A 26688-nucleotide genomic window follows, 5' to 3' on the forward strand; every position below is an offset into this window, starting at 1 on the left:
GCACCCTCAGCCTCCCGTGACAGAGGCTGCATGGACCCTATGCATGGACCACATGTCCGTCCGATGGTGACGTGGTAAACTTCCTGTGAGGAACGTACATATGTATATATACATATATATATATATATACACATATATATACATATATATATATATACATACACATATATATATATATACATATATATATATACACATATATATATACATATATATATATACATACACATATATATATATACACATATATATACATATATATATGTAACGTACCAACCAAAAGGGACGCTGCTAGGGATTATGGGCTACCGTGTAAAACGCACCGGAGACCATTTTAATACAATACTGAGCTGCCTGTGCTGGGGGGGGTGGTACATAACATGCCACATAGCCTAACATACGCTAGTAATTAAATAAAGTGCTTTCTAAAATTCTATTTAGAAACACAGCATAGGCCTACATTGTTTCACCTTGGTTTTATCTGAATTATTTTATAATTAAAATATTGTTTTAAAATTGCTTTTGATATACTTGTTGTATATTATAAGTGTATACAGTAGGCTATGTCATGCTATTATATTAGCCTAGTATACTGCAGCCTAGGTGAGACCAGGGTTAGTTGGCACACTTTTCACCAACTGTATTTCTCTGGCAAAATATATGATAATATTATTACCAGCTATATGACAAGCTGGGTCTCAGCTATATTATGTTTTAATGTCAACAATTGATTTGGGGTAGTTTTGTGCATTGGCATTTGCACTGTGTTGAGATGCTATAGTTACATGAAGATTAACCAATGTAAACAATTTAAACATTAAATACAAACAACAAGACCCAAACTAACCTGAGTGTCTGCCAATAAAACAACATGTTAAAGCATTAATGACAACGAATGTAAAAATACTTTTTCCATTGGCCTTTCAAAATGACAATAAGTAATTAACAAAATAATATTATTTTCTAATCTTTGAAAAATATTTGGAAAGGGGTGATAAAGTGAGGGAGATTTTAAACTTAAAATGTGTATCCATATTGTGAAGCTTTGTATCAACTTTTCAAATGCAGGCCTTGATTAAATATATATAAATACATTAAATTAAACAAAGTTGTTTTTAACATTCTGACTTACACAGAGGTCATATTGTCATGCTTGTATAGGATTACTATTTCGTTTTTTTCATACCAAAGAGTTAGAACATTTAAAGGGAAACAATATACTAAGAACATGAATGGATAGGTCAAAATATTCACTTAAGGTCTAAATTATATTATTCTTTACAACAATCTACTTAAAAGGAACATTTTTACATTTTATGGGGTCAATCATTCAGTCAAACCTGCCCTGGTCACCAGGGAAACAGAGGAAATAATAGGAACCAGTTGGTGGGTGCGGTCAATGTTTGGGGGGCGGTTTACAATGTGAAGCCTTGAATGTGGCAAACAAAAGTGTATGGCCATCCCATTCATTGTCTTGTTTCCTGAAGACACACATGACTGCATGTGTTTCATTGGATAAGACTTTCAGTTAAGACTCTCACTATGTTGCTCATCTTACTTTGCCAACTCTTCTTAAAATAGATACACACTTACAGGATCTGACTTGTGGGGGAAAAGACAAAAATAATTGAGTATAGGATCAATATAATAACATTACCATGCACCCCTGCAAGGTTAAAACAGAATGAATGTATATGGTATGATTGCTTAATCCCTATAAATACCTCATAGTTTTCAAGTAAGAAGTACTTCAAGTTGAATTCAATAATAATGATTTTACATTTTTCCCAAAGTTGTAATTAATTAATGAATTAACTTTTTACACTAAAACGCATACATGTAGGTGGCACTCAAGTCTAGATGGAAAATTAGGCAAAGATGGCAATTTCTGTTCTTTTGTATTATCTTTTGTTGTGTTCAACTTGAAAATGTTATTTTATAAGTATAATATGCACAGAAAAAGGGAAGGAGGGGAATAAAAAAGAAACCCCAGGGTCCCTACTGGAATCGGTTAATTTGCCAATTAACAAGTTTCAATAATGTATTTATGTATTTATAACTTGTAAAATCCATCACCAAAGAAAATCAAAAGCTTTAATTAGCATATGGTGTCACTTATGTAGAAGGTGTTTTAGAAAGCTCTGAAACCAAATCTAGTTTTTCAGTATATCAAATTCATGTTTTCCTTGAACAAGTTTGAATTGGTTTAAATTAGGACAAAATACAGCACCCTTTGGTTCATTGCATCGCCAGGACATCCAAAGAGTTGAGCATGCAATACCACATTAATACACAGGGTGGCAATACAACGTCATCTTGCCTTCACAGTCTGTCCACCATGGGACAGGGCTAAATAACGTTACAGTCCTAAACGCTGCTTTTCTGAAGAAATTATGGTTTCACTTCAACTGTGGGAAATACCCCCATAAATTCCAGTGAGCAACCTGCCGTGTTTACACTAACAGCCTGAGGACGGGCTCCCCCGTATAGGAGGGGCGGTAGCCTGGAGTTTTTCCCTCTTGTCGTCACGCTAGCCTTTATACAGTCTGTACCCGCCGGCTGGACCACCGTCTCCCTTGAACCCTTGAACACTCAGTATAAAACAAGCTATTCTGGATAAAGTTATTAAGAAGATGGCTACGGACAGCTATGAAATGAACGGTGATGCCGACCGAAATGGAGAGGCGGAGGTAAGTTAATACCGGTGTTCGTGACAAAAGACAGCGTAATGTAAAGCGTCCCCTAACATCCAGGGCAGCTCAGGCGGGGTAAAATCCCCTCAAAAACAGTCACAATTAAGATATATTGATCGGGTACAGCGGATATATATTGTCTACTGTTGTTTTCCACGCATCCTAACGGTGTTTGTTTTTTTTAACCATTGTTAAAGTGTCATTCCGTGTTTGCGGGTTTGAGGTCATTAAGCCAATGTGACCGGTTAGCAGATTAGCATTAGTTTCTATTCAACAGATAACATGTGTTTGTGTTGTGAGCTGAGTTTGCCTTTGTTGCCCTGTTCTCATCCTCAGGGCTCAGTTTACACTTAATGATGACACAGCAGACCATGTGGCTGTAAGTCAAATCCAACAAGCATTGCTCTGTAAAGGAATCCACCTCCAGGTGTACCAGGGATATGATCTGATCGGACCTAACGCTAAATAGCTTTAAACTGTGCTTGTCCTGGTCACATTCAGTAATGTAAAAGCAAACTTACATCTGCTCTCTTAAACAATAAATATGTGTGTTTTATTAGCCTGTCCGAGGGTCTACACTGGCTCCCCTTTATATGGTACTGTGTAGTGGTGGAAAGTAAATAAGTACATTTATTCTGTAGTACTGTACTTAAGTACACATTTGAGCTACTGTCATTTTTCATCATCCTTTCGAGTATTTGTATTATATACTACTCTATACTACTGTAGTTGTTGTACATTTGGAAGCACATTTTGTACTTTTTACTATAGCCTACTTATATTTTACTGAGTTATATATTAGATACTTTATAAATTCAGATTCTGACACACAATACTTAGGAAAAACCTTTAAAATATGATTATTGGTATATTGAACCATCCAAAGTTATTAACAAAAACCACACCACATAAAGAACACATTATAACCAACGTTTAAAGAAAGCACCGTATTTATAGGAAGCTAGGACAGTCAGAGGACACAAAGTGAAAATGAAGCTGTAACAGTACAATTACATTTAATGGGGGACAGCTAGGGCTGCTCAATTAATCGTATTTTAATCGCAATTACGATTATGGCTCGCAACGATTACGAAAACAGCGTAATTGAAATAAAAAGATTATTTTTGTATTATTATTATTTATTTATTTTTCAAATTACATTTTTTTTAATTGGTTTTTCAGTTGAATTATACTTAAAGTTCAGGGTAATCAACTGTTAAAAACATACTGTTCAAAAAAAAAATTCTCCAATACATTTATGTTTTCAAAGTAAATGGATAATCATTTTTAATAACCGCAATATCAATTATTGACCCAAATAATCGAGATTATGATTTTTGCCATAATCGAGCAGCCCTCGGGACAGCTATTGACACTGCTGGTTTACCACAAGAGCATCTTTTTCCTCTGTGGCTTGGTAGTTTTCTGAAGAAACAAGAACGCTAAGCTGAGCCTCAGTGTGTGGCGTTGTCAACCTTTACACAAGGGGGACATTTTTGCAATCTCTGAACTACGAGATGAAACCCTGGGAACTAACCTAAACTCATGACCACATACCCTGGCTTCCTGTGATGTGATAGTTTTGTTTTCAATTAACCATTTACTACGGTCTCATTTCACCAAAGAGACAAACGTAACCCATTTCTTTACTGTTCTACAAAAAGTAGGGGAAATGATTCATGGAACCATATGTGGTTTTACATGTGATGTATTTAGTGAAACCGGATCGAGGTCATTATTGTGAGTTTTGTGACCTGCTCAGAGGGTCATGGTTGTTCCTGTTTCAATTTAGCCACTATACACTTTCACTTCCACCATTTTTTTTCATAGAAAATAAAATACTGGAATTGCACAAATCTGGGTTATAGTTTTGCCGTCATGATGATCAGTTGCGATCAAATGTATTGTCATGGTTGAGTTATTAATAACATATAACATAACATAATAACAATTATTTCTAAATGGAAGATTTAGGCTGAAAAAGAACCCCTGCATTTCCAGCACTGTATTTCCTGAGAAGGTGACATCATTTGTCCACACATATTTAAATAAAACTCATCATGCTTGCAGCAGTGCGTTGTTATTTTGTCCCATTCATTTAAAAACCTTGTTTACACAATTTCAGGAGAAGAAAGCAGGCTGTTTCCAGTGTTAGAGTTACAGTGGTAAAAGTGAAGATACTCAATGTGTTTATTTCTATTACATCAGTACACTAACAGAGTGGGTTCATTTAGAAGTGTCGTGAGTTAGACCACATCTCTTAAGTTTAAAGAGTGTGTGCACACATACACATGTTTAAGCTGTAAGGGAAATGATATGACTCCACTGTGATTAAACTCACCAATGCTGCGGTTAATATTGACATTTCTTACCAAATGTACAAATATGCAACCTTGCTCGGCTGAGTGGACCTGTTTGAACTTATCTGTCATTTAGCCTTTCTAATCCATTTCCCCTTTTTCGGCCTCTTTCCCACTTAGTAGAATTGTTTGTATTTTTGCAGAGGGTGGAGTTTGGCTTAGACCGGGGGGTGAGGTTGCACTTAATAAAAATACCTCAGACGCTACATCACAAAGTAAATAACTAACACCTGATGACAACATATTTTATGTTCATGAAATCTACCATAATTGAGACATTAATAGAGGAATGGAATTACCACATTTCTAACCGTCAATACTGATGTCATACTGATGTCATGGTTTATGTTTGCCTTTAGGTTGCGCTGCGAGGCCAGGGGAGGAGGCAACAGGGGCCTCTGAACATGAACCATTATGCCAATAAGAAGAGTGCGGCAGAGAGCATGCTGGATGTAGCTCTACTGATGGCCAACGCCTCACAGCTGAAGGCTGTGATGGAGCAAGGACCCGGCTTCACCTTCTATGCACCCCTTATCACTCTCATTAGCATCTCTCTCATCCTACAAATCATAGTGGGAGTTCTGCTCATCTTCATAGGTGATTTGAGAGTCTCCAATTTCTTATTTTCCAGGCTTTTATATATTTAAAGAGATCATTGAAATATATAAAATATATTGTGTTGGTCCTCTGCTACTCACAATAACGTGTCTTCTACTGCAACAACGTGTAAAGTAAATGTGAGATCATGTTTACTTTGTCCAGATTAGCTAGGTGTGTCGACTTGATTATAACAATTGTTATGTAACAAAAGGAACTGCTTTTGCGAAAATCCGTTTACAGATTCAAGGCAGATAACTCTGTGAAACTCAATAATCAAATCTCCCATGCTATGTGATACTGAAGTTACACATGCACACCCATTTAAGTCACAAATGGGACTTTTTGAGTCCACTGTTACAGGCAAAGGCCGGGTCAAAAAACGTGTACTTGTTACAATGTGTGTGCATTTGTAACTACACTGTCACATGGGAACACAACTAACAACTGCTGTTCATTGATAGGATTTGTTGGCTAATCATTCTCTACAACTGAAACCATTTGTACTAAATTGGATATCAAATGTCTCATGCTGTTTTTACAGGTCTACCAACGAAGATTTTTAACCACACAAAAAGAAGCACAATAATATTTAGGCTTCTCTGGGCATATAACCAGGGGTGCACATAACTTTCTCAGTGAGGTACTGAGATGAGTATCTGGAGTCAGTGTTTGGTACTCCAACTTCATACTTCACTCAGAGTTATTTGATGAAGCCCTCTGTATCGCGAACGTCAATATTTCCCCTTCTCCAGTGAAGGGGGGTGTCACTACCCGATCTGCAGTGCGCATGTGCGAGATGATCCGCCATATTTGGGGTTAAGTACATTATCACAATAAGTGAGAAATGTAACTTCTGTTAGACAGCTACCATACTGAATACATATTTACTGTGAATGTATGCAAACATGTATGGCATATAGCTGTCTAACAGAAGTTAAATTAATTTCTCACTTATTCTGACAATGTAGCCTACTTAACCCCAAATAAAAGAACCCAATAAAAAGAGTTGTTAAATAATAGTGAAGTCACGTAATAATAATAACTCATCTCTCGCGTTGTCTTTTTATGATTTGCCAAAAGCCACCGTGTCAAGGGTCCTACTTGGGTTTCCAATATGACGGACCATCTCGCACATGCGCACTGCAGATTGGGCAGAGCTGCAGATCGGGTAGTGACCATGGATGTATAATAAGACAGGGGGGACTCTCCCTCCGCAGCCGGTAGGCGTAGTTTTGGCACAATTCCGTTGTACAGACCGACGTTAACAGCAGCCCTGTCTGTGCACACGGAGACCGACTATGTCGTCCGGTGATCTAACCGCCTTCTGGAAAAGCTTCATAAGACGTCGGTACGCAAATGCGCCTTGTGACACAAGTGAGTGACGGTACGCATTTCAGATTGTTGCCGCGCATGCTTATCTGCGTACCAGTTATGTGCACCCCTGCATATAACCCATAACCCTGGGAGCACATACATATCAGTGTACTCACTCTTCCTTTGGCTCCTTATCTTATCCTAACAGAATACTGTTGGCTGAGTTTAGGGAGTCACAACAGGAAGAAGCGCCTCTGCTGTCAGCTGTTTCCAGTTTTAAAGAGCTCTCTTAACTTTTGGAAAATAAGTCATGTCTTGGAGATTTGCCAAATCTGAGACGGTCGTTAAAAAAACAAAACAGACCTTCTCTTTCTAAAGAAAAAAACATTCTCAACCCAGCGAAGCATGTAATGTCCTAATGGAGGAAGAAGCGAATTATTCACTTGAGGGCTGTGCTGTCAGATGTTGTTCATCTATACCATGGAGCTCAGAAATGATTACCAATACAACAGGAAACTCTGTGATAGTTTCTTGAGGGGATGGCAGGCCTACTCCTACGGACTAGGCAAAACTAATGTATTTCCTTTTTTCTTTTTACAGTTAAGTGGAACCTGAATGATACACGCATGCACTTCAAGCTGAACATCTTGGAGAATACCACCACAGCCTTCGTCTTTATCATAGTCGTGGTCAACGTCTTCATTACAGCCTTTGGTGTACAGCGGCCCAACCCGAGTTCTTGATCACCCTTTACAGGACTCTACATGCCTGCTGATCAACTTAGTAAAGAAGGACCTCCACATTATTTACACAAATATGCAGAATATTTATTCCCCAAACTAAGTGGCATTGCACTTCCATTTTTGTTGACGTCCTAGGCATGAGACTCTGGTAATTGGTGTGTGTGTGCGTGCGTGCGTGCGTGCGTGCGTGCGTGCTAGAGTTCCCTTCCTCTGACTTTGGACAAGTTTTCGGTCTGTTTTTATTTCATGTGGCCATCAATCAGTTTGTTACCTCATCATGCTCAGGTTACCGATGATGATAAATGACTGCCTTTACCTATGTAAAAAAAAGAGGAAACTAATCAGGAACCAAAAAAGACTTGCATCCCTTATTTTGAAATGTGTCAGTATCTGTCAGTCTAAACCACAATGTATGCCTGCAGCCTTAGGAAACAAAGAACATCATCACAATAGCATAACCCAAAAGACATCCTTAATAGTAAATCATGGACCATGCTGCTCATGAGGCATTACATGATAAAAGCTTTATTACATTGGGGGAACATTTTAAACAGTTTACACTTTCATAAACCTCAACCAATCAAATGAAGTGGACCTTACATGCTCTGTTCTGTGTGCTGTCGAAAGCCTTGTGTGTTTTGTTTGAACCTGTATATATTAGTTAAAAACGTTAAACTATTGCAGTATATAGTTGACGTGGTTACTTTTAGGCTTTTTTTAAATCACTTTTTTAAATGACCAAATATTTCCAAAGCTTCACATGATCTTGTATTACTTATACAACTTATGTAACTTATTTTGAAATACATTTTATAAATAAAACTTCAGAAATTATAAGATGTGTTTTTTGTCCCGTTTATTCTTATCATGCATTTTTATAAAAGACCAAAGTCTCAGTTCAAACGATGGCACTTCCAATTTAAGGCCTTTGTACGTGACACATTACACAAAATGTAACAAACCGCCAGGCAATGGACATCCAAAATCAGTTATCAATATTTCCTTTTAGAATAATATTACAAAATTAATTCGTACAATAACAACAAAGTCTGGTATTGGCTTTTGATACCCTGAAGTTTACCCCAGCAAGAGACAATTAATAAAGAGACCACAGCACCATTATGATAGTTACTAGTATGTTCTCTATGTCATGGTTTACAAACAGCCTGATAAATACCAACTAATTCTATCTGTGTAGAGTAAATTAATACAATTTATTAAATTATTGACATATAGTCAACCAAAAGGCACAATGAGATTAATATAATATCCACTCTACTCTACAAAATACAATATCTATAGCTGTGAATTATATACAAATTTGAATGCACTTTAACGCTCAGAAACTGAGTTTATTAGCTCCTTCTATGAGATAGAAAACACAGGAGTTTCAGTAACCCTTCGTGTATTCAGCAGAGGCTAAATGCTGAAGGCAAAGAGGAACATAATAAGAGTTCACATCCTGCCCGACCCAGCGGAAACAAAGACACAGGAACATGTTAAGGCATGCTTCCTTTCTTAGAGTAAATGGTCTAAACGTTGAACGGGGAAAAGAAAATTAAGAGATAGTAAATACTTGTTGGATTAAGTCGAATTTATACTAATCAAAAAATCTGGTTATAGATGCCACGAAGTAAGTGGCAGTGCCTTAACCGTATATGTGTTGATGGCCACTAGGGCCAATTCCATCCTTGTCGAGGGGAGTGCTAACCTTCTCTCCTTTCATACAACACAACAATTAACACGCAAGTCCGCTCTATATATACCCAGAAATATGGAACCTACTTTTCATTACGGTGTAACTTCCGAATTGGATACTAAAAAAAAACACATATATTAGACACACATGGTGAATATTTCATTCGTAAAAAGTTAAATTAGTGTTTAATTTGTATTAGTACGACTCTTCATTAGACATTATTTATGTTTTGGGTAGCTCTTCCCATAATGCACTGCGCTGGTAGCGTGTTTCATTGGCGGAGGGAATCACGTGGTTGCAAAACTCGTCTAAAAGTGTTATTATACGGACACGGCTCAATATAATATCTTGCTGTTAAAACGCCTTATCCCGTTTTCTGTCTAAATGTGAGCAGCAGATTTTCGGGAAGCTATTATGAAACCAAGACAAGCCAACATATGTGTGCACTGCTGGTGATGTAGTTCACTTTTAGCCACAAGAGGGCAGTATTGTTCCACCAATGCTGAGCATCATGGGGTTGGTTTCTGACTACATTTGGGGAGAACTTTTAAATTGTATGCTTGACATCAGTTGCCTTATTCTTCATCACAAAAAAAAAAGTTTTAGGATAGTCTCAGTACCAAATTGTCATTTCTGCATTTAAGGATAGTTATTATAGGACTGCGAAATACACCAAGGCTATATTTAGCATTTGCTGAAAATTGACCATTTATAGTCAATAACATACTTCCTATTGTAAATATTTATTTTTTCAAAATGTCTAATTTTGTCACTATACTATGTTTTTCTTGTTTATTTGGTTTGTAAAAGTTATTTTGTTCCACATTAAAAGGTAGTGAGAACAACTTAATGAGCTTGTTTTTGATTTCCCTGTGTTCATGCCATGAGTGTATTCAGTCCCATTTGCCAACTTAAATAGGTAACAACATGTGAGGAAAACAGAGCAAAGGGCCAAATGTAGCTCTAAACATACCCCATATTCCTCATTTTAGACCACAACCAGAATACTTCATACAAGTGTGTACAAAATGAGTATCAAATCCTGAAAATATATAGTGTGCTATGCTTTGGTACAATTCATAGGAGCGGAACTGCTGAAGCACCTGGTGTGAAGGAGTCGCCCCCCTCCTCCCTTACTTCATGAGGCCTTCTTCAGTGTACCATATGAGAACTTCCTGAGCTTTTCGTTTCAAACCCAGAGAAGCCATCCCGAGGACCCGGCTACCTCCCGTCACTTTTGTCTCTACAGAATAAAGACACCATCTTGTATCACTGAATGAACACCATTAAGTGAAGTAGTATGTTCAAAGCATGCGTTCTTAAATTGGTAATAAATACCCAATAATACTGACAATATCTGATTATTAACATTGCAAAGTCAGGTTATGTTGAAAAACTGCAAAGTTACTTACCACTGTAGTAGTAAAGTAAAGCCATTCCCACTGCAACGCTGAAACAGCCCAGAAAGAAGGCCGGACCTGGAAAGAGGTTAGCATAACGTAAGAAATATAATGAATTATCTGTGTACTTCTCAGCATTAAATGACTACTCGTCCCACTAATGGCATATTTTGTTTCAATCACAATGACTATCATATACATTGATCATTTGCTGCCCATCATTAAATAATAAATAACTAGCATCTTACCTCTGTCATTTAGAACATGTCTCTGTTGTTGGACACGTGGCATTGTGAGTGGATCTAAGGAATCTGGAGCAGGACGGATAAGAATACAATGTAACATATACTCAAACAAACAACTACATACCTTAAGCCTATTCTGTAATATCCAAATAATGAATAAATAGCTCACATAATATAAAGGCGCTGTTTTGGGGGACTAACCTCTGAGGCGCAGCCTGGTAGGCAAGCTGTAGTAAACCTCCTCCACATGCAGGTGAAGAGCTCTGTAGAACTCCCTGCAGGCTTCATCTCCTTTCCCCTGCAGGTGGGTCAGAAGCTCACCCACTCGGACACTTGTGGACACATCCAAGTTTCTGAACTGGATAACAACAGTTATTACAGGATATCATTATATATGGTATATGGAAATGCTTGCTAACACGTCTTGCCCATGCCAGACAGGAAGGTCCAGGATTTTTTGATTTCAATATGTTTTCATGTTGTCATAAACTGCTAATTGCAGGACATAATCAGAAGCGTTCTGTTCAAAGAAAGAATACTCATGTACCTATATGTACCAAGACTATCAGGTGCTTGACAACAACATATTCTAAATACAGTGTTTGTTGTTGTATGTAATGTCACATAATAAAGTACATTCACTTAAAAATATAAGCGAGTACAATTAATATGGTCGAATGTACTTACTGTAAGTCTCTTTGGATAAAAGCGTCAGCTAAATACAATGTAATGTAATGTAATATACTTGTTGAAATATATACTTTTAAGCCATTTGCACCTTCCTGCAGTATATTATTGATTAGTTTACATGATCGTTTTACTCAACGTCAAAGGGAAATAATGAATTTCTAACTCATTGAGATGTATCCCACAACCATAGTTACCAATCATATCGGTATATAACATTCTGCATAAGAACCTGCTACAAGTTTATTGAATATAATGCATTATAATAGTCTTTAACTGTTTAGCACCGTTCATACAATAATTGCAGTCCAATGTGATTCACAGTAGACAATTGACATCTCATGAAATAGTCACAGAAAATGATAGACTAGATTCCAGCACAGTAAATACCAGCAGTAATAATAGTCAAATAAAGTATAACATCGACAGGGATGCTTCCCTTTGCAGTACATCTTAAAACGAACTATACACTGTGCTACATCTTTGACTTCATCTCTTCCACCTCTGCCTGCTTGTGACCCAGACAGTGAGGAACTTTGTGATGAGAACTTACTTTGGTGGCCTCCTTGTCTGACAGGATCTGCGGGTAGATCCTGTTGAGCTGCAGGATGATTTTGTCCAGCAGCTCTGTGTCCAGTCTGCGGTCAGCTCTGAGGAAGGCGCTGTCCGCCAACAGCTGTTCATGGAAACTGTCTGTCCGCGTTAAAAGAGAGACGTTTAAAACAATAACTCAGCACATCAGCGATACATTCAAAACGCTGTCTGACAACAGGATAGCTGGTTCATTGGAAAGAGAAGTACGTTTGCGGTAGCATAGGTCTGAATACAGAAAATAAGTTTGACATGATCTCAAGTCTCTAATCGTAACGGAGTGTGAGAATACATATATGGTTGGTAATCTATCTAAACATTTGCAAATCGAACATTTAAGCGTGTTACTAAGTGCAAATGTGTCGTTAAGAAACTTTTTAGAAACAGGACTTGACTGAAACGCTACATTGTCATTGGCGAAGACAGGCAACCTTTGAGGTCGTTAGCGCTGTTATAATGTTCGTGTTTTTGGACCAAATGGGAAGAGATTAAACCAAAACAGAATGCAAATAGTAACCTTTGTAAAGATAAGGGTAACTAATTTCTCGTAAGGAAAGACACAAACCTCCCATTGTGGAATCCCCTGTCCTTTGTTTGGAACGCCCCCTGACGTCACCGCGCAGGCAGGGAGTGGTTTACGTAAACGTCTTCAAAAAAGGAAACAAAAACACTTTCCTTTTGACCGGAAATGGAAATAGATATGGCAATTCCCAGATTAACGAAATAAATGCATTACTTTATACAAATGCTGAGATGTATTTACAATAAAACGAGACAATTATCTCCAAACTATGGCTAAACACATTATTAAACTGTTTCGTTGTACATTTAAAAGGGTAAATGTCACGTTCAAATTAGATCCAACTTTGTGTCGTATGAGACTAGAAAGTGCATGAATAAATGAATTCATTTCTTAGTGATCAGATAGGCATAGAAAGGCATATACATGGTAATAGTGAAGCTTTTTCTCAACTCTTGGAGGCATAATAATTGACTCTTAACAAGCAATATAGGATAATGTCTCAACAGTGAAAGAATGAAGCTTTATTAAAAATGACAATTGGATGAGTAACATTATGCTTGCATGATAATGAACCAAAATGACACTTTTAAAGTTAATTTATTTGTTCACCATCCTTAACTGTTAGCAGTAACCCACAGTCAAACATTTTACTAGTGTTTTACCCCATGTTCAGTCTTCAATGATCAATATTCTGACCAGCCACTTTTACTCTTGACTCCCTTATGAAAGAAAGAGGATAATGGCACCCTGTTGTCTGAACAGTGTCAAATAAATACAATTGTAGATATAGTAAAATCATATGAAAAAAAACAATTAGGACCAAGTATGTGAGCAACAATGTGTTTAACATAGCACAAACATTTTGTTGTTTTTTTCTTGCCATGTTTGCAAATTGCAGTCATAGAAACAGACACAAAATGGCATTGCAGGCTTGTTTATATATAAGGACTTAGACGTTTTAAACAAAGGTGTATTAAAACAATAACATTAAAACTCTCCTTCATGAATAAAGTTAATGAATACTTTCAACATCTGACCTTAACTTAGAAATGTTTAAATAAGTCGTAACAAGCATACTGAATTTGTAACAGCTTTGCCATGTCTACAAAGGACAAGCACACAACATGTAGTAATACCCTGAAACTGAAGTTCCATATTTGCAGGATCGTCTTTAGTGAAAATAATATATTTCATATTTCTTTTTATCAGATAAACAGGAACAAAGGTTATCAATTATCTTGAAACCTAGAAAGTGTTTATATGGGTTGTCAGAAACGCACCCATACATTTAAGGCCAAAAGGAAAACAACTAAGGCAGAAAAGTGTTTTTGTCCCTCTTGTTAGATTCTGGTTTAAAAGCAGTTACCACATTATCTCTCAATGTGTTGCTATGAAATAAATAAGGATAAAAAACATGTTGAACCACTTAAAAATATCACCTGGTAGATGAACATGCACATCTGGTAAAAAAAAATGAATGTATAATATTTCAAATAATTAGTATGATTTTTAGAAAGATAGAGGAATCAGCTATGGGTAGGGAAAGCGAAAAAGTGCACAGTCATGGTAACATTGGCAATGAGAGATCAGCAAAGGCCTGCGCTGATGCTTTCTATGGTTCAATAATAATAGTGGTGCATATTGTTGGAAGACTGCAGAGGACCGCTGATGCGACGAGTCATTCCCTCTTAATGTTCACTCTGGTTTTGGCACTCTAAAACAAGGCCCTTGGCAATGACTGATGTATATGTTCGAGTGTTAACATTAACATGATTTGGAGCATGATTAGAGAGTGAAGGAACCGGGTGACTGGAGACTGTCACAGACAGGCTGACGGAGCTCCTTAAGGACACTTGGCATGATTGATTTACTGCAAATAGAAACACAGAAACAGAAGAGAAATCACATTAATTCGATTGTTGGTTGATTGTTGAAATGTGTATTTCCACTGAATCACTTGAATTAAGTTATATAATTAAGGTAACATTAGATGAAAGCAGAAGAATGAGGGGTGTAATGCATGCAGGATTCAGTAAGGGGCCACTGATAATACAGGGACATTTTACATGATCTCGATGTCATTATCATTCAAATAATTAAATCAAACTCTTCACTTCCTGAATATGATACAGAAAATAGAGAATAGTATATCACTAGTCATAGAACACAAGCCTTTTCGGCTCAGTGAGCGAATAAAGGAGTTGTAATATGAACTGACCTTAAATATAAATGAATTCTTCAAGATAAATATCGAGTAGATAACACATGTACTGTATGTAACATCCTTGTAAACATTGTTATTAAACCTCTTCATCCAACTCGTTTTCAGGCCAGAATATCTAAGCACTTCTTCACATAATTATTTTGTTGGTTACATGTGGCATCATCCGCTCACAAAACAAATGACCCGCACACTTACTAATGATATATTTCTATAATGATCACATATACATTTGGAATTGGATGTAGCCCGGAAGCTAATTCAGTTGAATTCAATTTAGAATTCAAGTTTCATGTTTCACGTGGATCGCAAGCCAAATAACGATATATAAATATCACAAGGAAAATAACACTTATACTTCATGCTCAGGAGATGTGTGCCTTCCTTGAGCCCAAATGAATATATTCTGTATATTATTTGACATGAATAGTAGCAGAGAGGAATGGTTCTGCTAAACCAGTCATTGTGAGCACAATCATGAAAGCATATTTAGACAGTATGAAGTTGACTGTTGATTGTGTTCTGGTTTTATGTTTCAGTATTTGTAAGCAACCGTGACTGAAATAATATTGCTTTCATTTGACTTTTTAATGGTTATTTCCTTTGTTATTTTTTTGTAAGAAGGGGCAGATCGAATAAGATGTCCTTCTCCCTGCTCCTTTCCACCATGCGCTATACCTTTGTTTTTAAAACCCAGTATGAGTGTACACGTTTCGTAAAGTGAACATGTTTGTTTTAAAATAACTGCCATGTGTGGAATGAATAAATAAATAAATGTACTGTACAGGATGAAGAAATAATACTAGTATGCCATATATTGTGTTAGAGCTATAATTGCTCCAAAACAGAGAGCTTAGAGTGAGAACAAATTAGTGAATGCACAGCCCGAGAGAAAAATCTTGCAAAAATAAGGATACAAAAATACAAATAATAATAAAGATGTAGAGGTTTAAAAGGGCCACTTTAAGCCTTGCAGAAGAACCCAGAGCCTCTGCAGGTGCTCTGTGGCTCACAGTTGGTTCTGCAGTAGAGCATACGACTTACATGTTTGCTGGCAGAGGCTCCCTTTGTGTTGCCCTTGCCTCCTCCGGCTGTGGCGCTGCTGCGGCGGGCCTGCTCATGGTCAAACTCCAAGTCCTCCAGGCGCTGGGTTAAGGCCAGTTTCTGCTGGATCGCCATACGTAACAAAGAGTTCAGAGTCTTCTTCTCATCCTCAGCAGCAATCAGCTGCCTCTGCATGTCATCCAGCTGGATCACATACTCATCACACCTGAGGGGAGGAGAGGGAGATGTAGAGAAAAGAGAGAGAGGGGGATAGGAAGAAACCAGAGAGGAACATTATATCCAGCAGGTGGAGCAGCTTGCCTTTTATACACTGCTGCAGTCACATGGGCTCTCCATTCCCGAGACAGCAATTTCCAGATGGGAGGATGAGGTTTCTGCTCGCTCACTCACACAGTATTACATCAGACTGTTCCCACAATGCCTTGTGTCTTATACACACCAACATGAAATATTTAACATTTTCTTTTTTCATTTTTAGGAGAAATATGCTAAAATTAGTGAAGAATTAACATGATTTAAATAAATGTCCTCTCTAATCTGGTAATTTTCTCATATTTCCTTTGAAGTATACAGGACATTAGTAGGTTTGAATAATGTTGTGCGCGCTGGAACACTTGGCAAAGTCTTAAAATGTAAATAAGTGCTTGTTCACATTTAGGTAGTAATCATACCTTGTAGCAAACATGGCTCGAAGAGATGAGAACATGGCGGCATCTTCTTTCAGAGCCTTGAGTTCATTGCGGAGCTTCATGATCGTCTCCGTCACCATGCCCTTCTCGCTCTCATACTTACTCTTCAGGTTGGCCAGCGCACCCTCAGCCGTCTAAAAGGGAATAAGAACTTATATAAGTATTCATTCATTATTCATTTATTGCACTGCGGTTATTTTAGGCCCAAGTCTATCTGAGAAACAATGAACATCCTTCCTTTGGGAAACATACACAGCAGCAGCAGCGTGCATACAGCTAGGCCACACACATACAGACACACTGGGATCCTCTGACCTGTTTGTTGGCCTTCAGCACGGCTCTGAGAGTGGCAATCTGTTCCCTTTTGGTGCTCAGCAGGGACTTCAGTTTGAGGATCTCTCCAATGCAAGCCTCTTTGTCCTTGTCTGCCACTGTGCTCCGCTCCAGGTTTGCAAGTCTTTGACGGGACAGCTCCATGGTGCGGTCCACCGCCTGCTGCAGGTGGAGGATCTGGTCTCTGATGATGGCCACGAGGTTATACACGTTCATGGGTTCTGGCCGGTGCTCTGGGGCGGAAGTGACTGTGGTGCTGCCGGAGCTTTCAGATTCAGACTCAGTGATCAGCCCGTTGGTGAGAAGTATGGAAGACTGGTGCTCCTTCCCTTCTTTACCTCTTCTCACTATGGCCTTGCCTTCCTTGTAGTAGTCCAGCATGACGCGGTTGGGCGTCTCGTTGTTGCACATACACACATGGTTGTAGAGATTGGCCAGCTCTTCACTGAACGTTGTGAGCTCATCCTGCGCCACGTTAAGGCTGCCGAGTGATTCTCCCGCCGACGTGCTGACCAGACGCAGCTCCTTCTCCAGACGAGTCACATCTGCTTGATCCGCCTGGCTGATCTTCTCCAGGGACGCCAACTTCGACCTGAGGTCATGGACGTCGCTATCGAACCGGGAGCGCTCCTCCTCATACTGTGTTCGACACTCCTCGTACTTGGACCGCAGCGTCTTCAGTTCCTGCCTCAGCTCCCCAGCTTCAGACACAGCCACTGTGTATTTACACTGCAGGATCTCCGGCCCGTTGATGTCCAGCTCATAGTAGTCTCCGTCATCGTGGCTGTCCCGGTCTTTTTCACTGTCCAGAGCAGAATGGCGCTCCTTACTGGCCTGTAGCTTCCTCATGGCAGTGAGGTTCTCAGTCAGCTTGTTGACCGTTTCCTTTTGCTCAGACACAGTCCCATAGGCCTGCTCCAGGTGCTTCTGGTTCTCCTGGAGAGAGTTGATCAGGGACGATTTCTCTCGCTCCACCTAAACATATAAAAAGAAAGAATGTACAACTGATAAATCCAAAGATGATCAACAATCATGTATTTACAATGTAAGCAACACTTGATGTGGACAGTTACAGTTCTGACTACGTTAAATGTATATATTAATCCTGCGCATTGACATTTTGTATGAACTATTGTTGCTGTTTTGGCATCGTCAACAAAACATTTCTTCAAAATCTTAAATCCCTGATGAGCTTTGTGCATTTACTTAGCTTGTCTATTCATGTAATGTTCAAATGGATTGAATATGAATCCACAAACCTTCGTAAACATTTCTTAAAATATATCGGTCATGAATGGAGGCATTGTTTTATTACAGATATATTATTCAACTGACCCATTAATTTGAACACAAATAAATGTTTGGGCACTTTACTGCTTGTATGGGCTTTCAAAGAGTAAACTATAGGCCAGATACATCAGCTGAGATAAAATAGTTACCCAAGAGCAGTTAGGAAGGACAATCAACTACTCCTGTGCATTACATACTTTGTAATTCATTTATTTTTGAGTGAATGTGTTGATAATATATCAGGCCATACATTGTGGTTATGGAGGCCGACTTCATACCTGCATAAGCTGTTGTTTGAGTTTCTGGATCTCAGAGATGTTGAGCTCGGTCAGCAGGTCGTCCACCAGGCCGGGAGCCGGCTTGAAAGCCTCTCTCTTGTTCCCTCTGTTGTCTTCCTCACACTCTGCCATCTTGGCCAAGCCATTTTCAAAGCCTCTGATCAGATCGTCGTTGTCCGGCTCGTAGAAGATGGAGTGATCATCGTGCAGCTTTAGGTTGTCGATGGAGATGTTGAAAGGGCTGCTGTATAAGGAGCCGCCGATGGTCATGTAGTGGGAGAGCTCCTTTCGAAGAGTGGCCTTCTGCTCACGCTCGGTTTTAATCGTTTCTAAGGCCTCAGTCAGCTGTCGTTCGGCGATTTCTCTCAGACGCATGGCTTCCTCCAGCTGGCTGTGAAGGCACTGAGAGTCCTCCTCCAGACGCCGGATCTCATGCTTTAGACCTTCAAACTCCACCTAAGCAGACGGTCAAAAATAATAATTAAACTACATTTTACTTTTTTGATTTGTGGCGCGCTTCAACACGTGCATTTCGGTTTATTCAAGGCATTCATTTTGTTATTCTACAGTATTGTTGTTTTATAGTTATTTGTTCATGTAAATAACCCAATGTATGTTCTTTGAAATTGAAAAGGATGTTGTGTTTGTTACTTTTGTTGCAGTTGTATATATGTCTTAAGTGTAATTTGGCTTGGCTTCCTATTTTGTATGGACATGCTTTTATTTTGAAGGAGAGTTAGCGCTGTTGACAGGAAGTTGTTGTTGCTATGGAAACAACGTGACGGACAAAAGGAGCGGAGATTAACGGAGAAAAGTCATATCTACATATAAAGACGGAGAAAGTAAACGATAAAGTTGATGGTTAAGTGTTAGCACCCCCCGAAGAGGCACAAGCTCTTACGTTGATATTGGAGATTTCAATAAATTAAATTAAAAAAAAAAAAGAATATCCGAATAACGAAATTAAAAACCAAATAGTGGGCCAACGGCCACATATTCGGATATTCGGGTACAGCCCTACCTCATTGGTGGGTTTTTTGTATGCCAAGGTGCCTAACATAGTGCAAAAATGACCATACAAATATTTCATAAAATCTTAATTGCAACTACTAATAAGGTGAACAGCAAAAATCTAAAGTGTAGGTGGAGCAGTTGACATGTCTTGCCTTGTCACTTTCTTACATGACATAATGACTATGTGGTTTTATTGGTGCATGAACATTTTTACGTGTGTGGTTTTGTTCTTAAAAAGGAGTTTATACGTGAAAAACGTTACCACTCGTTAATAAAAAGGAGTTTATACGGGAAAAATGTTACTATTTCTCATAATTTTCACCCACTTCAATTTGTGCAACGAAGTGAGGTTCCATGTTCTTTAGCTCACCTGGTTCTGTCTCAGCACAGAGACTTGTTTCTGAAGAGTGATGTTCTCGTCCTCCAGCTCGCTGTAGTCCTGCAGCAGACGAGCCTCCCGTACCTCACACTCTCTCAGGTCATCACGCAGCTGACCCCGCTGCAGCTCCGCCAGCTCTGAACCCTACACACAGGGAGAATGCATGACAATAAACACAAAATAAAAAAAATAACAAAATGCTCTATGCATTTTATCGATTGAAAATGACCCATGAAGTGCACACTACATCCTTGCTACTGCCTAGCTGGTCAAGTGACATGAGTATCAGCATGTCAGCATGTTTCACATAGCACAGGGTAAGACTTTGGCAGGCGTCTGTAATGACAGAAGGAGGACATGGTTCACTTACCAATCCATGCTACAGAGCCCTGGCAGAGGACATCCTTTGTGTCACCCACAGTGGACCATTGCATCATCTTTCCTGCTGCTCCTAGGCAGACCCTCCCCCACTACCAGCATCGGCTTCAACTCTCTAACAACTCACCCTGACAACTAGTGGCTGTCTGGCCTCAACTTAAATCATTTAAACTAACCGTCTCTCTTTATATTTCTCTTTTAACTGGTGACATTATTGGGAAGATGTGTACCATTTCAAACACACTAGTACTTTGATTCAGTAATTGGCTCTTACATCTGTGAGACAAACTAAACTAGATGTTAGCATACCGCAAAAGTGTGGTATAAGAGCTCACATCACACCACACGTGTAAATGGTGGATCTGTATGTCAACAATATCTAGGGAGCAATTTCAAGTTAACATATTAGAAATACTCAGATTGACTTGGTAAAATGCAGTTTTAATCTGTACATAAACAGTTCATTCTTAACAGAGACATTACGTTTGTTTAAATACTTACAAATAAAAACATTCATGCTCACTTCATATAAACACATATATTCATGGGTAGAGAGTTAGTTATACTCTTTACGCTCTAATTTGAAGTTTGCTCCTTATTACTCATGTTTCAATACTTTGATACTTAAAACCGCTCACTCTCACCTCTCTTATCTCCAGGGCAACGGATGACAGGCGATCATTTTCAGCTTGTACGCTGGTGAGGGAACCTTTGGCCTGCCGGAGGTCATTCTGCAGCTCGAGGACCTTCTCCTGGTACAGAGCCTCCTGACTGGCTGACTCCAGCATCAGAGACTCTTCCCTGCTTTCCCCATCTGCTGCCACCTTCCTGTGGGCTGAGTAAGCATGTCCAAAAGCCTGGGGACACAGGGAAAGAATAAACATCAGAAACATATTATAATAAAACATATAATAGCCGGCCTGTTTTAAGAGAGACAAAAAATAACCTCTGGCGGTGATAAAAGTTATCTTACCCAAACATTGTTCATTCCGAAAATACCATGCCAGTCATTAATACGGTGACTTGCGTATTATTTTACAGAAAGCCTTAACTGACAATTACTGTCAGCCTGCTGCTACTAATTGGTTTAATGTCACAACGTTCATATTACACAGTGGCAGAGCATGAAAAGAGATTAGTGCAAGCACTGATACATTTGAACTATATGCATTTAGATTCCTCATGCTCACATGACAAGCTGGAGGACGCTGTCGTCCAATCCAAAATCATCTCTTTCAGTTTGGTCTGTCATGGAAATCTGAGTTGAGACAACCACATTTTGAATTTACAGTTAAACATTGAGTATATCTCATTTTGATAAAAAGTTGTGCCCCAGACATTTATGTCTGTTTTGCCTCTGCATTTTCTATTACAGTAATCACTACAGTCACTGTTACAAACACATGTCGAGTCAAATCAAACAAATAAACTACAGCACTCAAATAAAACACTATGAATCATCTCCAACTATATCTGCTAATTACAATCTTTGCAAACTTCCTTAATATATACCTATCCTTTACAACTTGACTGATGGAGCAAGTGGTATACAGCCTGGGAGTGATGAGCTTTCATGACCATCAGTGAGTTATTTAGACAATTGCCATTTTATCCTACTGAAATTCAGCTTCTTTAAAAAAATGACTGATATATATATTGCAAAATAAAGCAGAAATTGGTCATATACTGTCAATTGAACTGAAAAGCTGTTGCATTTGTGGCATACTCAGTCACTTCCGGCCAAAATAACAACAAAGAACGCAACAAGATGCCGGGGAAACAGATGAGTCACTCTCTGGTCCCATAAAAGCCTTTCCATAGCATCAAGGTCTAATGGAGGTCACCACTGTGAGTGCACAAATGGAAGGATACCAAGAAAAAGCATATAGGCTTAAGCTAACAGTACTGACAGTCAGAACACACCTTGAAATAAGATGAATAGGTTAACGTCAGATTCCCACAGCCACCTGATATAAAGGCGTGTGGACATGCAGCCGACAAGCCATGACACTGAGCCAAACTGGTGACGTCACAACTACTGTCCAAGAAAGTCCAGAAACCCACCACCGAGCTGCAGCTCTCCCTACCACCAGTCTCTAACCCCACATTTTCTTTAGCAGAGGTTTTCAGTCAACAAACACGTGACAGGCCACTGTCAGTCACAATGTGAATGGATCTGCAGCCTCCAGCACAGTGGGTGCTAATGGACTCCTATATTTGTGTACTAAAAAGAGAAGTAACAGTCAGCATCATGAGATACCAAGACAATGACCACATCTATGACTCACCGAGTGACTGGACTGCAGTATCTGCCATGAGAGGAAATCCCCATCAGCAAACAACTAAGCATTTCCATCGACATGTGTCCAGTGTTCCTCATCCTAACTAGATGATGGGTCACTTATTATTCAGAAATAGAGTTGTAACAATTAGTCAAACATTCTGTCAATTAAATGATTTGATGCTTGTCAAATATGGCACATGTTACATTATTATATGTTAGGCTTTGATTATTAGTTGAATAAAACAAGCAACCTTAATACATGACGGTGAGAATTAGAAATGTTGTTGCACTTTTTACAACTGTCAGACAAAATGTTAAACATACAAAATAAAGGCAAGTAAACAAAATGCAAATAATTTGATAGTAAAAACTAATTGTTGATGCAGCTAAGTTATTCATATCTAAGTAATGGACTGGCATCCATCTATTACTACTATCTAATACTACTGTTCACAGCCGTTACCTGATCACATTATTATGCATTTGTGGCTTTCTGGCTACCAGTAAAACACCAATGACAAATCGATAACAAGGAGACCACAAGTGCTTTATGATACAGTGACACTGCCCGCAAGATTATACAAGACTGACGTTAGTACGCAGACAGGAAAACCCCAACTTCTCCTTTGATGTAGGGTCAAAACTTCCCACAGTTCTTAATGTCATCCAATGTCACTTATTCTTATGGTGTTATTGCATTTTTTTAAAGCATGGTTTATTAGATAGATAATAACGAATGTTTGTGTGGTATTTGGTTGACTTTCAGGTGTCCGAATGTCTCTGCTTTTACCATCCCACCTTAGGTTTGACTCTTCCTCATTCTCCTATTGTTGGCTCTGATAACTGTCAGATACAGCAGCAAATAGTTATCTAAAAGTGTACATCTCCTTTCAAAGATCAAGGGCTGAGGTGATGTGTATGGCTTTGTTGACAACAGCATGGCTTGAAGTCATAACGTTGTAATGCTAAATTGGGTTATTAAAAGTCTCAGGCAGCTGAATTTAGTTATGGTGAAGATTAAAACCTCCTTGCCATGTGAACCAAGGTCTCTTCTGACTGCTTATCGACCCAAAGACACTGACAAATCCCCCACAAAAAACAATGCTAGCACTGTTGTTGTCTTGGGTTAGAAATGTCTCTCCAAAGAGTATTCTAAATAATTGAAAAGGACATTGGGATACGCATTACAAAAATACCATGGGTTGGCTATCATCTTTCTCAAGCTTCACTTTAAACTGAGCAGCAAAACAGGTCTGAAAAGTGTGTCTTTCTGCTACAGCCTGGACCCTTCCTGTTACTTTTAAACCCAATAAACTGACAGCAGGTTGGCCACATAGGCATCTCAATTTGACATACTGCTGCAGCTGCAGGCTCTGATCTGAAGGCCTCAACCTTACTGCATACCAGGAGCAAGTACGGGCAAGTGACCAAAAAGTAATGTAGTGATGTTTATCCTTCGAGGTGAAGAAATCATTAAACCATACGAATATTGGTTACAATATGATAATCTGGCAGACTTCATATCGTTTTCCAGCCTGTCAGTATGCTCTTTGGGGCACTTTGTAGTTTTTGGAGGCATAAATTAAAGTTATAGCTGAGCTTTAAAGGAACTAAGGCCATGATTGATATGAACTTCATCCAGTCTATGATTAACTAATATATGATATGATGATTGTGATTACCGATATGAGTGTTGTTGCTACAACCTCTGGTACCGGTTGCTGCCAACAGGACGTTTGCTCGCTTGCTGTTTACTCACATACCGATACATTTAATGAGTTAACGTTAAATCTACCGTAAATCTTCAAAGTGTCAGTGTGTCTGCGTGGCTATGACCCCGGTTTACCTCCTTCAGCTGATCCAGCTCATGTTTGACCGTCTCGTATTCTGTCTCCAACTCATCAAATCGCTGTTTGAGCTGCTGCTTCTCCTCCAGCACCGCCAGCCCGTACTCGGCCGCCTGGATCTTCTCATGGGTCGTCTCCCGGAGCTCCCGGCTGAGACGCTCGACCTCCACTTGAAGCCACTGCGGCCCGGCCTCTGTCACCAGTACCGCTTCGGGATATTCCTGCTCCTCCATAGACATATTGGTGAGTCACCGACTCACCCAGTGTAACGGGACCCAGCCCTGGCTGAGCAGGAGCAGCACAGAAAACCACAGATACCACAAATCACTGCCTGCTTTGTTTGAGCCGCATTGTCGGGACCTAAATGTTATTACGTTCCAGTTGACGTTTCCCGCCGAGGACTTCAACGAAGCTCAACCTCGACGATACTTTTTTCATTTTCGATGAGTTTCTTCAGCCTCTATGTGAAGCTGACAGAGGAAACTTCAGTTGAGATCATCGATTGGGGGAAAAAAGCTTCCCTTTCAATACATTCAAATCGCCATTAGTGGGAAGGGAAATGTAGTTTTGAGGTTTTTCCAACATATCAAAATCTACGTTCTGCAGCTGTCCTGTTGACTGCAAGTACCAGCATGCATTGTGCGGGCCTGGACTGGTTCTGGTAATTTACTGAAGATTTCGATACAGCACTGCCATCTACAGTCTCTATAATGTAACTACGACTATATTAATATGTCATAGACCCACTGCATTATATTTACTTTTTGCTTTGGCTGTAAGATTAGCCTCAGAAGAATCAGAATTGAGTTTATTGCCAGGTATATTTACAAATACAAGGAATTTGCTTTGGTGTCTGGTGGTGCAAACATAAAAAAAACTAGGAAATAAGTTGTTTATTGAAGTATTTACACCCAAGAAATTGCCCATTGGAATCTCCTAGAGCTGAGATCAAAAGACCTGAACCCAAAATTATTACATTAAAATAGGCCATAGGCCTATATAAAATGCAGAAAATCAGGCTGGAAATATCTAATATTTGGCATTTTGCTTTATTACATGGACTGACATTATAGAAATATATATACAAGCTTTTTATGTTTGTCTAATGTTTGTTTACATCAGTAATGTTTCCAAACATTGTCCAGACAACACTTATGTAAGCCAAATGCTAAAAATTGAGATACATTAATAAACCAGGGGTATCAAACTCTATTTCATCGCGGGCCACATTAACATTATGGTTGCACTCAAAGGGCGAGTTGTAACTATATAAATATACATATATAATATATATATAATGTATTATATTACATTATTGCCTCTGAATTGGATAATTATCGGATAGGATAATAACTTAGTAATGAACTACGTCTGAAAGCAGAAGTCCAGGGCAAATAAAAGCAAGTCTCTTCAGTGCGCATGTCACAAAACGAGATGCATTGTGGGACATGTAGTGTATGGGCAACCTGCTTCTGTAAAGTGGCATGTTACTGTATAATAAACATATTATATTCTTTGCAAGCTCTTGCGGGCCACATGAAATGAAGTCGCCGGCCGGATTTGGCCCCCGGGCCTTGAGTTTGACACCCCTGCATTAAACCATTGCCAGTTAGCCTTCACACTTATCAAACATATAAAGATAGCCTGTGAAAGGATGTGAAAGTAAAACCTGCTGTCTGGGACTTTCCTTCCCGTCTGTGCGTATTACTTAACAGAGTTGTTTGACAGGGTTCACAAACTTGTCTTATAGGTGTTGTCGCAACACCTGCTTGGAGAATTTACCTGCATCTGAATATAAATGGTAAGGTTACCTGTTTTTTTTTCTGGCTCTCAGGCTTTTTCACCTGTTGCAATGTAAGTTCATACTCTCACTATAATCTTTCTGTATTATATTACTATATAATGCTGGTCTCTCTTTCTCTCTCTTTCTCTCTCCTGCTTTCTTTCCCTTTTTGTCAGTCTCCCCCACCTCTCTCTGTCTCTAGCAACAGCTCTGTTTACCCATCTACACCATTTGTGTTGTCCTCTCTCTACCAAAAGTTCATGATAATGTGT

General features: G+C 39.0%; 3 protein-coding genes and 1 non-coding gene across 5 annotated transcripts; 1 reads left to right on the forward strand and 3 right to left on the reverse strand.

Annotated features, from left to right (window-relative positions):
• Nucleotides 1-2438: 2438 nt before the first annotated feature.
• LOC117548135 (ninjurin-1-like) lies at nt 2439-8544 on the forward strand. The gene is made up of 3 exons (XM_034219173.1): nt 2439-2690; nt 5413-5650; nt 7568-8544. The coding sequence occupies exons 1-3, from the start codon at nt 2634-2636 to the stop codon at nt 7708-7710; spliced, it is 438 nt and encodes a 145-aa protein (XP_034075064.1). The 5' UTR covers nt 2439-2633; the 3' UTR covers nt 7711-8544.
• A 5-nt stretch (nt 8545-8549) lies between these two features.
• On the reverse strand, nt 8550-12947 carry card19 (caspase recruitment domain family, member 19). The gene is made up of 6 exons (XM_034219172.1): nt 12898-12947; nt 12295-12434; nt 11256-11412; nt 11058-11120; nt 10822-10887; nt 8550-10652 (listed from the first exon to the last, which is right to left on the reverse strand). Exons 1-6 carry the CDS (start codon nt 12902-12904, stop codon nt 10543-10545), a joined length of 543 nt encoding a protein of 180 aa, XP_034075063.1. The 5' UTR covers nt 12905-12947; the 3' UTR covers nt 8550-10542.
• Nucleotides 9316-9443, reverse strand: LOC117548237. Its single transcript, XR_004569307.1, has one exon. It is a non-coding gene; the product is annotated as a U6atac minor spliceosomal RNA (small nuclear RNA).
• Nucleotides 12948-13342: 395 nt separating the features above from the next.
• LOC117548131 (protein bicaudal D homolog 2-like) lies at nt 13343-25161 on the reverse strand. Of its 2 annotated transcripts, XM_034219167.1 has the most exons (9): nt 24633-24805; nt 21693-21760; nt 21147-21359; nt 20116-20268; nt 18732-19187; nt 17146-18138; nt 16813-16964; nt 16121-16346; nt 13343-14725 (listed from the first exon to the last, which is right to left on the reverse strand). In XM_034219167.1, exons 3-9 carry the CDS (start codon nt 21288-21290, stop codon nt 14723-14725), a joined length of 2127 nt encoding a protein of 708 aa, XP_034075058.1. In that variant the 5' UTR covers nt 21291-21359; nt 21693-21760; nt 24633-24805; the 3' UTR covers nt 13343-14722. The 2 variants fall into 2 exon arrangements, with proteins under 2 accessions (XP_034075058.1, XP_034075057.1); XM_034219166.1 differs by lacking the exon at nt 21693-21760 and having other exon boundaries at nt 24633-25161.
• Between the last annotated feature and the right edge of the window lie 1527 nt (nt 25162-26688).

Source organism: Gymnodraco acuticeps, unplaced genomic scaffold, assembly GCF_902827175.1.
Source record: "Gymnodraco acuticeps unplaced genomic scaffold, fGymAcu1.1, whole genome shotgun sequence".
Classification (NCBI taxonomy): Eukaryota; Metazoa; Chordata; class Actinopteri; order Perciformes; family Bathydraconidae; genus Gymnodraco; species Gymnodraco acuticeps.

Excerpts from the sequence above, each read along its gene's own strand:
- LOC117548135 (XM_034219173.1), top strand. The coding sequence starts at position 2,634 with ATGGCTACGGACAGCTATGAAATGAACGGTGATGCCGACCGAAATGGA. Across the intron at positions 2,691-5,412 it reads ACCGAAATGGAGAGGCGGAG|GTTGCGCTGCGAGGCCAGGG; the intron begins GTAAGTTAATAC and ends GTTTGCCTTTAG. Across the intron at positions 5,651-7,567 it reads AGTTCTGCTCATCTTCATAG|TTAAGTGGAACCTGAATGAT; the intron begins GTGATTTGAGAG and ends TTCTTTTTACAG.
- card19 (XM_034219172.1), bottom strand. Across the intron at positions 11,413-12,294 it reads CAGACAAGGAGGCCACCAAA|TTCAGAAACTTGGATGTGTC; the intron begins GTAAGTTCTCAT and ends GTTGTTATCCAG. Across the intron at positions 11,121-11,255 it reads TACCAGGCTGCGCCTCAGAG|ATTCCTTAGATCCACTCACA; the intron begins GTTAGTCCCCCA and ends GTCCTGCTCCAG.
- LOC117548131 (XM_034219166.1), bottom strand. The coding sequence starts at position 24,872 with ATGTCTATGGAGGAGCAGGAATATCCCGAAGCGGTACTGGTGACAGAG. Across the intron at positions 21,360-24,632 it reads AGCTGGATCAGCTGAAGGAG|GCTTTTGGACATGCTTACTC; the intron begins GTAAACCGGGGT and ends CTGTGTCCCCAG. Across the intron at positions 16,347-16,812 it reads CGAGCCATGTTTGCTACAAG|GTGTGATGAGTATGTGATCC; the intron begins GTATGATTACTA and ends TCCTCCCCTCAG.